Genomic DNA, 17,288 nt, shown 5'->3' on the forward strand with positions numbered 1-17,288 from the left:
GGGAGAATGGTAAAGGGAAAGCAAGAGGAAGGAAAGCCAGGTTGGGGAGGTTTTTTATTTTAATTTTTTTCTTTATTTTCGGCCGTACCACACAGCATGCGGGAGCTTAGTTCCCCAACCAGGGATCGAACCTGTGTCCCCTGCAGTGGAAGTGTGGAGTCCTAACCACTGGACCGCCAGAGAAGCCCCTGGAGAGTTTTCAGTTCAGCTCTGTTGGTAGTGTAGGGTTCTGAGGTAAGTCGGGGGGTCCAGGCCCTAATTCTCAGGGGCTCGGGGAACACTGAGTGTGTCCTCAGGAGGCCAGCCCTCTGCTCCCTGTGTTTTATGTATTAACTTGAAACCTGCTGGGATGAGCCCATACCTTAGGGAGCGGATGTTCCCTTCAAGTGACAGTGGAGAAGAAAAAGCGAGAGTGCCCCTGTTTCCACGTGTGAGAGTGTCAGGCCCCTTTGGGGCTCAGAGAGGGAGGGACCATGTGCATGGGTCAGGCCGACCAGCAGCCTTGACTGGGCCCTGCCGAGACCATCTGCAGGCATCCAGCCACCAGCCCAAGCCCTGGGGCCCTGGGGCCTCCGTTCCAGAATTTTACTGGGAATCCAGACAACAGTCTCCGTGGTGGTTGTGCTGTTTGTACCTCTTTCCCGCCAGCCTCCCTCTCGCCTCCCAGACATGAGAAAACACCATCTCAGAACAAAATCCCGAAGATGTACCTACTTGGTGAAGGAAGAAAGATCAAGGCAGCTGCTGTTTTGTTTGTTTCACCCCCTGACCTTGTTCGTTTTGTTTGTAACAGAGGAGCTGTTTCAAACAGATGCAGAGAAGGTGAACAATGGCAGTGGATTCGTGTCGGGGGATCCAGGGCCACTGGACTTGGAGGGGCTCTCAGCCCTCTGTGTGCCTGAGGTTTCTCCTGCTTTGAATTGCGATAATTGAATGACATCCAAATAGACAGGGAGTAGAGATGGGTTTGTTAATTAGATGAAAAGATCCATTTTATAATTCGTATATTAAACATGGGTTGACTGAGGCTGTACCTTGACTTAAAGCCTAGTCTGTTATCTGTTCTTCCTTGTGGAAATGTGTTTCCATCACAGTGCATTGCGGCTGTCCGAGCTCTCTGAATTCTAGAACTGGACGCAGCCTGCTTTCCACTGCAACTCTTACCGTTCTTTGCCTGATCTTTTACGATTTCGTTCTGCCGTTCCAGACATCCTCAAGCCTCTGGTTAGAAACGCCAATTCCCCGCCCCCACCCCAGATCTGCATAATCAGACCCTCTGTGGGTGGAACCAGCGACCTGAGGTCGAGAAAACCCTCCAGCAATTCTTACACCTGCTGAAGTTCCAGAATCACTGATTCACTAGTCCAGCCTCCTTGTTTTATAGACGAGAGTGATGCCCGAGGTCTAGCTGGGAGTTGGCCATTCTAAGCCGTTGCCAGGAGATGCTGAGGTTGCTGGCCTAGATGACTTCTTCAGTCCTCTCCAGCTCAGAAATGTTGACTCTGTCTTCTTCTGTAAAGCATCAGGAGAGGACTTGTAACATTTCTTGAGTAGATGTTTGTATCCACCCATTTCTGCCCTGAACAGGTGTATTCTGTAATCGCTCTTTCCTGCTCCTGTCCTCTGCCAGCCTCACCCCACCCACTAAGGATCCCTCTACCTGCCAGTATCCGACAGCCGGTCTCACGCACTCCCAGAGGGCAGCCATTCTGGGTGGGCAGTGGGGCACGGTGGTCCTCGCTTTCACTGCGTGTGCTCAAATGTGGACTCTTGGGATTTCTTGGGCAAATGGTGCTTACCCGAAAGCGAGCAGGTCAACTCTGGCTCCATTGTTTACTGCCTCTGTCACCTTGGAAAAGTTACTTTACCTGCCTAAGCCTCAACTTTCTCACCTGTTAAATGGAGATGATAGTAGTATATGAAGGATTGTCCTAAGTACTGAATGAAACAGTCCACGTAAAGCGCTTGACACAGTACCAGGTACACAGTAAGAGTTAAATAGACGTTGGCTATTTAAAACCAGTAGATTAGAACTGATGAGGTTGTGTTTCCCATCGGATGCTCTTTTCTCATTTAAAAATCGTGCTTCTCAGGAGAAACTTTCTGCTGCTTCTGGACATTATCAGATTACTTTGGGTGATTTTGAAAGATTTATACCTGATTTCCAAACATGACACCACTCAGGAAGGCGTGGGCAGAGTGTAGATCATAGAGCAATGGAGCCGTGCGTTTACATCAGAGGGCAGCGGTGTAGACACTTACACTGGAACAATGGTTCCAAATGCGTGTCCTGCCTTTGATGTGATTCCTGAGCACCAGATGTGAAGGAAGACATAAATCCCTCATCGTGTGCTGAGTGTCACGATGTCCCACCCCTGAGAAACGAGCACACACTGACCTCTGTCTGGCTCTAAGCTAGAGCTGTGGGGATGGTAACACTGTGTGTGTGTGTGTGTGTGTGTGTGTGTGTGTGTGTGTGTGTACAGACAGAAAAATAAAAGACCAGGTTTTGGTAATTTGGGGTGATGACTGAGGTCAGGGAGAGTCATGCTTTGAAACTGCTCTTTAAATGTTTCTACACAGTGCATACACTAATAATTTTTTTTTTTTAAAGAAGATGATGGGGGTAGGAGTTTATTTATGTATTTATTTATTTTTGCTGTGTTGGGTCTTCCTTTCTGTGCGAGGGCTTTCTCTAGTTGTGGCGAGCGGGGGCCACTCTTCATCGTGGTGCGCGGGCCTCTCACTGTCGTGGCCTCTCCCGTTGCGGAGCACAGGCTCCGGACGCGCAGGCTCAGCGGCCATGGCTCACGGGTCCAGCCGCTCCGCGGCATGTGGGGTCTTCCCGGACCGGGGCACGAACCCGTGTCCCCTGCATCGGCAGGCAGACTCTCAACCACTGCGCCACCAGGGAAGCCCCACTCTAATAATATTTTATCAGACTTGTGAAGTTGAGGGAGTGTGGGAGGGGGAGATGGTGTGAATGAGCTGGTGACAGGAACTGAAGAAAGAAGGGAAGAAAAGAGTTCCCCGAGTATATGCATCCTGGGAAATTAGCCTCCACGTACCCCAGGACTAATCCCCTCGTTTCCTTGGGGAGAGGCCCGTGTCTTGCAGGTATTTGTGCCTCCTATGTCTTTCCTACATTAGATTCAACAAGTGACAATGACCCCAGATGCACAGAATTTGAGCTGGAAGAGATGGGTGTTTAGTTTGACCCACGTGATATACAAGGGAGGAGAAGACGGAGGTCCAGACAAGGTAGAGGAATACATTTGGGATACTCGGTGGTCTAGGCTGTAACACATTCCCCCAGATTTCCTGATGTGAAGTTCCATGTTTGTCAACTATGACTCCATATGTAAGATGAATTTAAACTGAATAACCTGTGGCATTAGTAGAAATTCTTTGCGTTTCCATGGAAACCTCCTCTGGCTATAGTAAGCAGAAAGGGGGAAATACTGGAAGGAAGCTGAGGGATTGCACAAAAGTTGCCCCGGGTTGAAGGAAGGGCTGAGTAAGCAGGTCTGCAGTGGGAAGCAGCCAGGGTGCTCGGGGGACATGGCGCCTTGCCGACTTCCCGCCTCTGATGCTGTGTCAGCCCAGCCGACCGCCCATTCCGTCTCTGATCCGCGTGCGGGACTCCGCGGGGCCGTTTCCTTGCACGGGGTCCTCAGCTCAAGCATGTTCTCACACAGACCTGCTCACCCACCATCCGTCCCTCCCTCTTCTGCTACCCTGCTTTTTCTGCAGTGCGCTCACCACTACCTAAAAGTCTTAGAGTTACTTGTTCACCTGTGGAGACTTTAAAATGCTGCCTCCCAGGCCTGACCCCCAGAGATCCTAATTTAAATGGTCTGGGGTAGAGCCGGGGCCTTTCCCCTAAAAGCCCCCATGGTGTTCTAATGCTTAGCTCACGTTAGGAATCGTGGCCTAATTAATACATTGAGGACCAAATACAGGACATCCTGCTCTCGCCGGCGCAACTGAAAATACGTTTAAAAGAATTAAGAGTGACAAATGCAGAAAGGATTCTTTGGGAAAAATCAGGCAGTTGTGGGTAACCGCACATAAGTGATGCTGACGAGAGCCCTCCCAGAGTGGGTGCCCTGGGGACCAGCTCACCCTACTGTGGCCCTGGGGGTAGGGGGCAGTGGCCTCTGTTTCCAAGTGAGTGCACTGAGAGGCAGAGGGAAAAGAAAGTGTGATTTTTGTCTCTTTAGGGAATTGAGATATAATTTAGTGTTTGTACTTTTAGTGTTTTGGTGAGAGGGGGCAAACAGAAACATGAGTGATCTGTTAATATGATATTTTTCATCAAAATAATGGCGTAGAACAGGCTTCACTGGGGAGAACAGAAAGCCCCCCCTGGGTCGGGGTAGTTTGGAAACAGGCTGCTTTTAACAGTGGGGGATGGACCACGGGACTGTGGGTTCTTGCAGAAAGAATCTGTAATCCTTTTGGGTTTGACCATTAGGCAAATCAAGCTTCCTGGTTTCAGAAAGAGAAAACACACCCAAAAGAGAAAAACCCAGGCCCGTGGGAACAAGAAACTTCCTCCTCCTGGGGCTGCTTGAAAGGGCGAATGTGCCCGTCCTGACTCTCCCGCTCAGCGTGAGACTGGCTGGAGGGCATCCCGGAGGCGGAGGGGTGATGGACGGAGAACGGCCACTTTGCTGGAGGAACTCGGGACACGGTGGCTTGCACTGACAGGCTTGGGCCTCTGCTCTGAGGGCACCGAAGCTGGGTAGAGGTGGCTTTATCCTTTGGTGTAAACCTGGGGAGTGGAGGACCCAGGACTGAGTTGCGTTCCCGCTCTTTGCTCCTTTGTTCCCCTTGGTCCTTCAGCCTAACCGCCTTGAAGCCCAAAATAGAATCCTTCAGGTTTTTACTCTGTCGGTGACAAAACCCGAGAAAAGACTCAAAGCCAACTGAAAAAGAAAGATCTGCAGATACGGAACGCGTTTGCCTGCCAAGGAGGTGAGTGAGGCTGTAAAGACAGAGAACTGAGCGGACTCATTGAGGGGAGCCCGGGGTGAGATGGGGAGAGGTCTGAAATCTGGACCACTTCCATTTCAGTAACGGGAACAGAGGGCTGGGACGGAGTTGGAGGTGGGGTTCCTTAGAGGTCGGCTGCCGTGCTGTGGAAACTGCAGTGCTTTGGTTGTCAGCGGAACCCACACTCCTCAGCTACATATATAGCGCTAAAGCCTCCTTAGCAATTTTTATTTAGCAATTTTTTGTGTGCCAAAAGTCACATGAGCCTTTCTTCACTTACATGCGATATTGTCACTATAATCTGGCTCTCGCTGTTTTGGGGGACAGGGAGGGAAAACGGGAAGTAACCGCTTGTTCCCTTTTTTGAGGCGGGGCATTTAACTTAGGCTCCTGCGTTTCATCCTCACAATAACCCTTGAAAGAGGAGTGTTATCTACATTGTACAGATGAGTAGAATGAAGGCTTTTTTTTAAAAAACAGATTGTCCCATTGGTGCTAGATTTCGTGTTTTTTTTTTTTTTTATTTATTTTTGGCTGCATTGGGTCTTCGTTGCGGTGTGCGGGCTTCTCACTGCGGTGGCTTCTCTTGTTGCGGAGCACGGGTTCTAGGCACGTGGGCTTCAGTAGTTGTGGCCCACGGACTTAGTTGCTCTGTGGCATGTGGGATCTTCCCAGACCAGGGCTCGAACCCGTGACCATGCGTTGGCAGGTGGATTCGTAACCACTGCGCCACCAGGGAAGTCCCAAGTAGAATGAAGTTTAATTAAGTAACTTGCTGATGTTTATATGGCTCTTAATAAATGCAGGAACCAGATTGGACCCAAATTTCCTCATCCTAAAGCCCTGGGCTCCTTCATTTTGGGCAAAATTATTAAGTAGAGATTTCAGCCCAAATTCTTTAAATGGTCGCAGACTCTCAGTGAATGGGGGCATCTTGGTGGCTGTCATGGTCTAGATATGTCTGAAACTAAAACAGTTTGGGGCACTAACATTTTTTGATCATCTGTTATAAACCAGAGAGGTGGCTAATAAAAAGAATGGGATCTGTGTACAGAACTGCTTCTGACCGCAAACTGTAGTCCATGGGGTTTCCAAGTTCAACTTTAATTCAACAAAGGTGTGTTGCTGCATCATGGTGACCAGGTAGGGGGACTGCGTGTGTCTCGGTGGTGGAAGCAGGGTGAGAGGCAGAGCAGATATAGTATCTCAAGGAGTTTACAGTCTCCATGGAGGAGAGAGCCACCTACACATTAACAGGGTCCAATGCAAGAGTTACAGAACCACGTGAAACAGGACCGTCAGAGGCATCCCGGGGCTTGCGGCTATGTCCCGAATCGATTATGGAGAGAAGTAGTCTGGGAGAGAAGGATGTAGACAAGACTTGGTTTGAATGCGGCTTTGGAGGATCAGTTGGATTTGCCTATACGGGGAAGGCAGTGTGGTGCCGCCATGTCAATAAATACAAGTTTCTGTCCTGGACACAGTCGGTGTCGAGGTGGACTGGAGCCGGGCTGTGAGGGGCAAGTTGAATATGTGAGATTTTATCCTGTTGGCAATAGGAGAGGTGTTGGTAGCAGAATTCGAGGTGGTGGTATAGTAGTGATAATAATGCCTAACACTTCTTGAGCATTTATTCTACTGGGCATTCCATGTGATGATGAACATGTATAGCGCATTTCCAAGCGCCAAGCCCTGTTCTCTGGGCTGACAATACAACAGGGTACAGACCTGTCAAAAATCTCTACTTTCATGGGGCTTGCAGTCCCGCAAGGAGAGACAGACAGATGATAAAATAGATCTTGTAATCTACATTCATGTCATGTAAATATAGAGAGGTGGGCAGGGAGGCAGTGAGTGAGAGCACAAATCAATGTTGAAGCTTGGCTCTGAGTATATGTATGTATTCATTCATTTAATCAGGTAAATAGTAGAAGGCAGTCTGAAGGATTTTGAATCTCAATGATATGATGAAATGATAATTCACAAACGAGCAAAGAGTGGGGAAAAGACCGATGCCACAGAGACCGGCTAGGAGGTGACCACACCACCCAGGACAGTTATACTTAAAGTGGACCTTTGAGTCAATTATATCATAACGTAGAGAAAGAAGACTAAGGTAGGGGAAAACTGTCAGAATGACACTGTTTATCTGGTCCATGCCTTTCCCTAAGTCTAGAAACCCAGCATGGTTACATTGTGAAGATGACAGGGCTTCATGGAGACCTGACTCCAGAGGATAAGATGGGACCTGGATGTCACAGAGATGACAGAGCTTTTGAGCCTGGGTGATGAGGGTGGTGAGAAAAATGTGAAATTTGCACTAAGAATAATGGAAATTCAACAGAAGAGCCATCATGCTGTCCAAGTGGTGTAAAATTTTCCGAAAGTGACCAGGGGCATCCTCTCCAGCGTCAGCACTTCCTGGGAATCAGTGGTTTCTCCTCGGAGCAGGGTAGGCAACGTGAGAGGCAGACCGCCACACCCCCCTGCCCCCCAAGCGCACCTGCAGGGGCCGCACCCTCTGTTCTTTCAGCCTGGCAGCTGCAGCTGACAGCACCCACCTGCTCTGTGCTCTGCTGGTGCTAAACCCTTTTTAAAGGCGCAGGCTCATAGGTTCCCAAAGCCCCTTGGTTCACAGCCAATGAAAATTACATTCGCAGTAACTTTCTCACAGCAATCCTAGAGCAGAAGAGGCACCAAAGAGTTCCAGTGACTAGGGAGGTGGGTCCAAACCACTTCACCTGCATTTGTTGTAACAACGTAGTACCGTTTGCAAAAATGATACACACCCACCGAAAGCAAAGACAGAACAGTTGTCTGTTCTCCCACATGGACATGACTGGGGGGAGGGGGTGTACCTGTGCCACACGCCCTCTCAACTCTTGGCATCTTAGTTGGATCCCACCATCCTCGCTTTCTGACCCAGGTTTATCTTCATGGGATAGCTGCTTTTTTTTTTTTTTTTTTAAACATCTTTATTGGGGTATAATTGCTTTACAATGGTGTGTTAGTTTCTGCTTTATAACAAAGTGAATCAGTTATACATATACATATGTTCCCATATCCCCTCCCTCTTGCGTCTCCTTCCCTCCCCCCTCCCCATCCCACCCCTCCAGGCGGTCACAAAGCACCGAGCTGATCTCCCTGTGCTATGCAGCTACTTCCCACTAGCTGGGATGGCTGCTTTTTATCACAGCAACCACAGAGAATCCGCTTTCAGGCAGATGTGAGTGGGTGAAGGGGGTGCAGCACAATCTAAGGTAGAGCTAGTAGTTCTCACAGTGTCCAGCAGAGGTCCTTGTGATTCCCTTGAAAATGTGAACTATCCCCCAGGAACGCGGTGGGGGGGGGGTTCGCCGCGGCGCCCTGGGGTGCTGCCTCGGCACACCGTTTGGGAACCACGGTGTAGACCTGTTCTCCGCCTTCTCTTTCTTCTCCTCCAGCTTATGACACTTCTGGGCCACACCTATTTTAAGAAAGTAACTGTGGACCCAGCCCTGGCCTCAGTTTCCTCTTTTGCACTTTTAAACTGCTGGAGTGAGCGTGCAGTGATCCTCTCTGCCGGCATCTGGGATCCTACGCTACTCTGGGTAAGTCAGGGCTTTGTCCTCAAGCTTATTAGTCCAGGGAATGGTTTCCAGTCCTCTCTCTTCCTTACTTCTTCTGTTTAAAGAAGTCTTGGCGCCCGTGACCTCTGGTCTCCCAGGTTAGAGTCGTTGCCGGGCTTTTAGCCATCACGCTTTACCACAAGCTCGGGGCGTGAGAGTGGGAGCCAGGCCACGGGAAGGAAGGGCCTTCTGTGCCTTTGTCTCCCTGGACGCCCCTGAACTCCAGCGCAGCCCCGTGGGGATGATGCGATGCCTCCCGCACTGCATCGGAGGAAAGTGAGGCGGCCCTGCCATCCAGGCAGCAGGACAGAAACTGCACCTTTGGGGCCGCTGGCCTCCCAGTCCATGCAGAGTCTACGAGGCCATACTGCATTGAGATGGCTGGCGTAAGTAAGTGGCTCTCTGTGTTTCGTGTTTAATTCAACCACTGTGTTTTTAATTAATTAATTAGTTAATTAATGTGTGGCCACACCATGCGGCATGTGGGATCTTAGTTCCCTCACCAGGGACTGAACGCTTGCCCCCTGCAGTGGAAGCACAGAGTCCTAACCACTGGACCCCCAGGGAAGTCCCTTTTTTTCTTTTCAACCACTATATTTTTATGGAAGTAAAACAGTGTAGCTTGTCATAGCTACACTGCTGGCAATGGAGAGGGAGAAAAATAAAAACTGACCATAGAAGTGTGAAAGTGTTTTTATTTTACCTTTGATATAATTTTTCTTTTAATTTCTAAAAATTAGTTTCTTTTATTGTAATAAGCAACTGTTTTTAATTTGTAATTTAAAAACCCATCACATATCATAACACTGTACTGATTCTCCCCCCATTTTGATTTAATTTGATTTCCATATTCCTTTCTAAACTCTTTTCTACATATGTGATCACAGTGTAGGTTAAATTTTAACCTCTCTTTGTTAAAAAATGACATTATAAACATTTTTTTAAAATTTAGTCACAGAATTCTTTTAGCCGTCCTTAAAAATGAGTGCGTATCACTTTCAAGGTGATACTTGCACGTAATTTAAAAAGCAAAACAACTAAAAAGCTCTAACGTGAAACATCAGACACCTGCCCCTCCTTCCTAGCATCCCTGATCCAGTTTTACTCACCAGATCCAACCACTTTCAGTGGTTGGTTGTCCTCAATTTCAGTGGCTCTACAATAGTCCCTTGAATGGTACCATGTAGTTTACGCATCTGCCACCCATCCTACTTTTACTTAATCGACTTACTGAACTACTGGTTGACAGTGGTGCTTCTGCAGGATTACTAGTTTCTGATAAAATCCTGTTCACTATGCAAATATGTATGCATACTCAGCGCTGCATTATCAGATGGTCTCTGCCTGCCGTTTTTTATGTCTAAATCAGTCGTATCTTGCATTTATCGTAAATGGCTACAGGCATATTGTTAGGAATACCACTTTATTATTAAACATTAATAGAACTTCTACCTCTTGCCAGTTATTTCTCCAAGCTAAAATTGTAGAAGTTTGGGAATTCAGTCAAGAAGATGGAATGAAATTCGATTGTGTTTTACATCACAATGATTAAGGCAGAGCAGGTAACAGCCTCCCCTTGATCGTTGTAGAGAATATTGGGTGCCTGGAAGGGGCACATCGGAAGCTGTGTACAACTTTTCTCAGCAGAAATATTTTAAGGCAATAGCCTTTTCAAAATTGAGGATACGTTTTTCTGAAATACTCCCTGAAAAGTATGTGGCTTGATGCCTATTCTATCACAATATACTTTAAAAAAATTAACAGACTTTATTTCGTAGGGCAGCTTTAGGTTTCCAGAAACACTGAGTGGAAAGTACAGAGGGTTTTCCATGTAGTACTCACCACCCCCTTGGTTTCCCTTAATTATTAACATCTTGCATAGTGTGATACATTTGTTACATTTGATGAGCCGGTATTAATACATTATGCTGAACAAAAGTCCACTGTTTTCATTGGGTTCACTCTCGGGGCTGTACATTCTGTGGGTTTTGGCAAATGTATAATGACATGTGTCCACTATTATGGTGTCATATAGAATGGTTCAGTACCCCCAAAATCCCCTGTGCTCCACCCATTCAGCTCTCCCTCTCCCTCAACTGCTGGAAACCACTGAACTTTTAACTGTTTCCATAGTTTTGCCTTTTCCAGAATGTCATAGAGTTGGAACCATGCAGTATGTAGCTTTTTCACATTGGCTTCTTTCATTTAGCAATATGCATTTAAGTTTTCTCCGTGTCTTTTTATGGCTTGATAGCTCACTCCTTTTTATTGATAAATACTGTCCTATCGTCTGGATGGACCACAGTTTGTTTCTCCAGTCACACCAAAGGATGTTTTGGTAGCTTCCAAGTTTTGGCAATTGTGAATAAAGCTGCCGTAAGCACCTGTGGGCAGGTTTTGGTGCGAACCGAAGTTTTCAGTTCATTTGGGTAAATACCAAGTAGTAGAATTACTGAGTCATATGTTAAGAGTATATTTAGTTTTGTAAGAAACTACCAAGCTGTTTTCTGAAGTGGCTGCACCATTTTTTGTTCCTTTCGTTCTGCCTCTTCCCCAGCCTTGGGTGGTGTCAGTGTTTTGGATTTTTGTCACTCTCATAGGTGTGTGGTGGTATCTCATTGTTTTAATCTGCATCCCCCTCGTGACATATGATGTGGAGCATATTTCATAGGCTTATTTGCCATTTCTCTGTCTTTGGCGAGGTGTCTTTTCAGATCTCATGCTCATTTTTTGATTGGGTTGTTTGTTTTTGTATTTTTGAGTTTTAAGAATTCTTTGTGTATTTTTGGACACTAGTCCTTTGTGTTTTGAAAAGATCTTCTCCCAGTCTGTGGCTTGTCTTTTAATTTTCTTAACAGTGTCTTTTGCGGAGCATAAGTTTTTAATTTTAATGAAGTCCTATTTATCAATTTTTTTCTTCTATGGCTCATGCGTTTGGTTTTGTATCTAAAAAGTCATCGCCAAGCCCAAGGTCATCTAGATTTTCTCCTATGTTATCTTCTAGGAGTTTTATAGTTTTGCATTTGTACGTTTAGTTCTGTTATGCATTTTGAGTTAACTTTTGTAAAAGATGTAAGATCTGGGTCTAGATTAATTTTTCTTTTTGCATGTGGATGTCCAGTTTTTCTAGCCAGTACTTGCTGAAAAGGCTGTCATTTCTCCGTTGAATTGCCTTTCTGCTTTGTGAAAGAGCAATTGGCTATATTTCTGGACTCTTTATTCTGTTTACTATCCTTTTAAATGAGGGTTTATTTTTGTTCCCTTCAGTGAAAATAAAATCTATTAGTAACTAATCTTGGTTTGACTTCCTTGAGTCTTAGTTTCTTCATGAGAGGGGGTGGGTAGAATAGATCATTCTTACTGTCTCTTCTAGCTTTATCTCATGAGACTAGTTTGTCTGTATTTAAGTATAGCGTCAGGGCGATGATTTTCTCATAGAAAGTTTCTGGGTCTAGTCCAACAAACACCAGGTCTGTGTGCGTGTGTCTTTGTGAGTCTGTATCTTTCTGTGTGTGTAAGCAGAGTGGCAGACATCTATTGAACAAGATTTCTGGCTATGCCCTTTACATTTTATAATGGAATAGTAAACCTACCTTTCACTGGTGAGTGACAAAGCATATTGTTCTGCCCCACTCTGTAACAGAAAATATCTATACTTAGGATCATTACCAGTAATTGAAACATCAGGTTTCCTGCCACGCAGCTTTCATCGGGGACATTTGGCGATGTCTGGAGACATTTCTGTTGTCATACCTGGTATCTTGTGGGTAGAAGCCAAGGATACTGCTAACTACCCCACAGTACACTGGACAAACCTCACAGCAAATAATTTTTTGGCTCAAAATGTCAGTAGTACTGAGGCTGAGGAAGCCTGTTGCAGATTTATCCACGGCATGTTTTCATCTTTGGTTTAGCCTCTAGAAAACCTAAACTTTTGGAGATTTGTGGTCTGTATCTGACAATTGTGCAGAAACTTATGGTAAGATAGAACCTTCAGCTTTTTTTCGCTGTCTTGGGCTTAGTTTCACTTTTTCTCAATTTCATAATCATTTCTATTTTTTGTTAAATCTATTTATGTAAACCTGACTGACCTCTTAAAGTAAAATTTAAATATATCATTGTATATACTTCTAAAGATAGGTGGCTGGATCATTGATCATAAAAATCTGAGGCTAGAAACAGGGTTGATGTTTCTTCCACTTCTTGGGTTGTAGTACATAATTCAGACTCTGCTTTGAATTTCCTCTTCTGGTCCTTTAAATGATACATTTCCCTGTGATACCTAAGTTTCCATGAGCTCATCTTGTTTTCATAGTGTTCCCTTTTATTTTTAAGAGAAACAAAACCAAAAATCCCCTGCTTGTTTCATCAATCCCCCGTGTCTTCCTCTGTGTGAAGTTGCTCAACTAAGTTATGCAAATGGGGATCGGCTTTGTGCACATTGATTCCGGGGGCGTCACTGCATCTTCGGTGTATTTGTTGTCATGAGAGCGTCAGGACCCTGGCCTCCTCTCTTACAGTTCAGCCCCTAGCCTTCCCCCAGCCTCACCAGCTCCTTCCCTGCCCCTCACCTCATTCCCATCATGGATCTGGGCACGACCTTCCAACTTTCTTGGAGTCAAAGAGAAGGGGGCTTGTAGGTATCAACTGAACCTGCTTCTTGTGTACACCTGGGGACCTGAGTGCTTGTTATCTCCTGAGTCAGCCAGCAGGCCCTTGCTGTCCATCCAGAGCGCACTTGGCTGCATCTCCTGGACACTGAGCCGTTTTCCTGAGGTCTGTAACCGTCGTCATGATTGACATTTCTTTTCCTAGCAATCTTAGCAAAGGCGACGGCTCCAGCTACATCCTCCCCAGATTCTTTACTCTCACAGATTAACAGGGCTTGAAGGACCTTAGGCCATGGGTTCAGATTCTCTTGTCTTAAAATTTTTATCCATTTTTGTACAAGTTTATGTATGTGTGTGTATATTACATGTTTTATATATATACATATATATATAATAAAGACACGTATATATGTGTGTGTTATACATACATATATATAATTTACACAAAATGAAAAACATCTTTTAAAATTTTAGAATAAGGGTAGTTAATTACCCTTATATAATAATGTGACCTAAGGTCCTTCCGACTCTGATATGTGTGTGTATACATATATATATATATCCGTGAATAAGAAATTATATATATGTATATAAAATGTGTATATATATATATAATTGTATATATCTAAATAAATATAACGTATATATATAATTTCCTATTCACAGATATATATATGATAGGAAGATGAAAAGGGCAAACCCCAAAATACCTGCAGCCCCATCACCTGTAGATGAACATTGTGATATTTTAGGATTTTTCCTCGTAGACTCTTTTCCTGCCTATTTATTTCTTTTCCCCTCACAAAAATGGTATTATGTTATATGTATTGTTTCTTAGCTTAAATGTATTGTGAATATCTTTTTATGTCAACAAATATAATGTACAGTATTTTAGTGACCAATAGTACTCTTTCGTGTTGAGGTATCATCTTCTAGATCAATTTTACAAAGGCCAGTTGCCTAAAGGCCAATTTGATGAATTTATCAAATGTTTCAATTTACCAGAAGATGTGTTTCTTTTAACTACTTGAATATTATTTCTATTTTTTAAAGAAACTTTATGCATTTTTAATGTTCTCCTGCTAGTTCTTCAAATGGCATATCAAGTATGAGGGTTGTGCAATTAGAAAACTAAATTTTTTTTTTTTTTTTTTTTTGGTACGGGGGCCTCTCACAGTTGTGGCCTCTCCCGCTGCGGAGCACAGGCTCCGGACGCGCAGGCCCAGCGGCCATGGCTCACGGGCCCAGCCGCTGCGCGGCACGTGGGATCTTCCCGGACCGGGGCACGAACCCGCGTCTTCTGCGTCGGCAGGCGGACTCTCAACCACTGCGCCACCAGGGAAGCCCTAAAATTTTAATTTAAGTTTAGATTTAAATTTAGAAGCATCAGAAAGAAATTGGAAGTGATCAAACATTCCCAACACATATAGCATGCTAAAACTCTGGATTCTACAGAGAAATGAAGCTGTGTTGATCTGTCAGCTGTTTGTAAAATCATTTGATACGAAAGGACGGAACAGCTTTGAGATGCGGAAAGGAAGTGAAGGTGTGTAGAGGAATTTCTAGAAAGAAGCAGAAGACTTGAGCCTCAAACATAACCAAAAACATGTTACTAGGGTCAAAGAATTTTTAGAAATTAGCTTAAAATCCTAAAAACGTAAAGATAAAGTTAAGAAATGAACTAGGAAACTACAGAAACAAACATATCTCATATTACATTTAAGCTACTAGTTACTATTTCTAAAATTACATTCATAAACATTTTAATTTCATTTCTAAAAGACAGAGAATCATTTTTCAACATAAATTTAATACCATTATTAAACGTAACAATAATTCCTACTGTTATCAAATATTCAGTAAATGATCAAATTTCTCCGGTTATCTCATAATTATTCTTAATAATTAGGCTACTAATTACTAATAACTAAGGCTAATATAGTTCTAAGAAGACTCAACTATCCTTAGTTTCTAAAAATAGAGCATTCCTTAAAAACGCATCATAGATGGACCTAGAGTCTGTCATACAGAGTGAAGTAAGTCAGAAAGAGACAAACCAATACCGTACGCTAACACATATATATGGAATCTAAAAAAAAAAAAAAAAAGGTTCTGATGAACCTAGGGGCAGGACAGTAATAAAGATGCAGACAAAGAGAACAGACTTGAGGACACGGCGGGGCGGGGGTGGGGGAAGGTAAGCTGGGACGAAGTGAGAGAGTAGCATTGACATATACACACCACCAAATGTAAAATAGGTAACTAGTGGGAAGCAGCCGCATAGCACAGGGAGATCAGCTCGGTGCTTTGTGACCACCTAGAGGGATGGGATAGGGAGGGTGGGAGGGAGACGCAAGAGGGAGGGGATATGGGGATGTATGTATATGTATAGCTGATTCACTTTGTTATACAGCAGAAACTAACATACCCTTGTAAAGCAATTATACTCCAATAAAGATGTTTAAAAAAAAGCATCATAGAAATCTTCAAAAGCTTTTAAAACAATTACATTTGATAAGAATTGTTATACCCTTAAGCTGATGAAAACTAACACAAACCGTCAGTAAACTAAGCTATTAAAACATCCCATCAAATATGAAATTATATACACCTCACAAAGAGTTAAAAGATACAAATTTTGATAAACTGATCATCTTGTAAAATGAAAATCCTCAGAAAACTGGCTTTGGGTGAAATGAATTTCGAGAACTGTTCTACATTTATTTAACCAATGACCTATTATTTGGCAAACAAGTCTATTTTTTCTGTTTTTAATTTATTTTTTTTAATTGAAGTACAGTTGATTTACAATGTTGTGTTAGTTTCAGGTGTATATATATATATATACATATATTCTTTTTTTTTACATTCTCTTCCATTATAGCTTATTAAAAAATACTGAGTATAGTTCCCTGTGCTATACAGTAGGTCCTTGTTGGTTATCTATTTTATAAATAGTAGTGTGTATATGTTACTTCCAAACTCCTAATTTATCTTCCCCCAACCTTTCCCCTTTGGTGACCATAAGTTTGTTTTCTAAGTCTGTGAGTCTGTTTCTGTTTTGTAAATAAGTTCATTTGTATCATTTTTAAGATTCCACATATAAGCGATATCATATGCTATTTGTCTTTCTCTGTCTGACTTACTTCACTTAGTATGATAATCTCTCCATACTGCAAGTGACATTATTGCCTTCTTTTTTAAGGCTGAGTAGTATCCCATTGTTTACACGTACCACATCTTCTTTATCCATTTGTCTGTCGATGGACATTTAGGTCGCTTTCACGTCAAGCAAGTCTATTTCTAATTGGACGGTATTACAAACAGTCTCACAATAAAAGTCCTTTTCTACAGAGCTTTGTGTAACTGCCCACTTATTTTCTTACAAATCACTTATTTGTGGATACATTTTAAAGACCTTGGTAAGTGTTGTCAAGGTGAAGACTGTCACTTACTCTCTCCCGCCAAGCCCAGCAATTTCAATTCATGGTGAGGAGATTAGAGGCCAGAGACGGGAGTGGTTTTGTCAATCATTATAGGACAGTCCAGGCTGGACCCAGCAGTCAGGTGTCCCAACTCCTAACTTCCCTGCACTTCTCGTGACCTCTCCACTCTCTCTTCCAGGCAAGAGCTGAGTTACTCTTCCACTTTCTCTGTCCTGGACACCAAACCTCCAGGTGTTTGAACCTCATCTATCTCTGGAGTTGCCTTGCACTTCTTTTCTGGACTTACTCTAATACATGTAGTGATTAAAACTGTACTGGTTTATTAAAGTTCTAATAAACGCAGTCAAGTTGCTGTATTTACGCATCATTATTTCAAGATCTCTTCGTGTCGGGTTAGCTTTACATTTTATGCTACACATTCATGTTATAGTTCTCTCCTAACCCCTGGGTCTTCCTGCAGCCGTGCCTGTGTCTTAAAGCACATAATAAAGAAATGGTTTCAAACCAGATAAAGACATCAGCAAACACGAGATAAATTAAAATGTATCAGATTTTGATGACAAAGGCATAAAGAAAAGTTAATGAAGAAGAAATCAGCCGTACTGCAGTGGATCTCTCATTTCCGG

The 17,288-nt window shown here is 43.9% G+C and overlaps 1 protein-coding gene across 9 annotated transcripts in view; it reads left to right on the top strand.

The window, feature by feature from the left end:
• The first annotated feature begins 215 nt into the window (after positions 1 to 215).
• The window catches only part of LYN (LYN proto-oncogene, Src family tyrosine kinase), an 82,805-nt gene continuing 65,732 nt past the window's right edge, over positions 216 to 17,288 (top strand). For 2 of the 9 annotated variants that reach the window (XM_024742677.1, XM_024742680.1), the window contains exon 1: positions 8,833 to 8,996. In XM_024742677.1, the coding sequence (XP_024598445.1) occupies positions 8,984 to 8,996 (13 nt within the window). In that variant the 5' untranslated portion in view covers positions 8,833 to 8,983. Of the gene's footprint in view, positions 235 to 4,485; positions 4,981 to 8,441; positions 8,589 to 8,627; positions 8,997 to 17,288 lie in introns of those variants that run through there. The other 7 variants (XM_024742678.1, XM_024742673.1, XM_024742675.1 and 4 more) reach the window with 7 other exon arrangements.

The sequence above is a fragment of the Neophocaena asiaeorientalis genome, unplaced genomic scaffold (assembly GCF_003031525.2).
Source record: "Neophocaena asiaeorientalis asiaeorientalis breed wild unplaced genomic scaffold, Neophocaena_asiaeorientalis_V1.1 scaffold226, whole genome shotgun sequence".
Taxonomy (NCBI): Eukaryota; Metazoa; Chordata; class Mammalia; order Artiodactyla; family Phocoenidae; genus Neophocaena; species Neophocaena asiaeorientalis.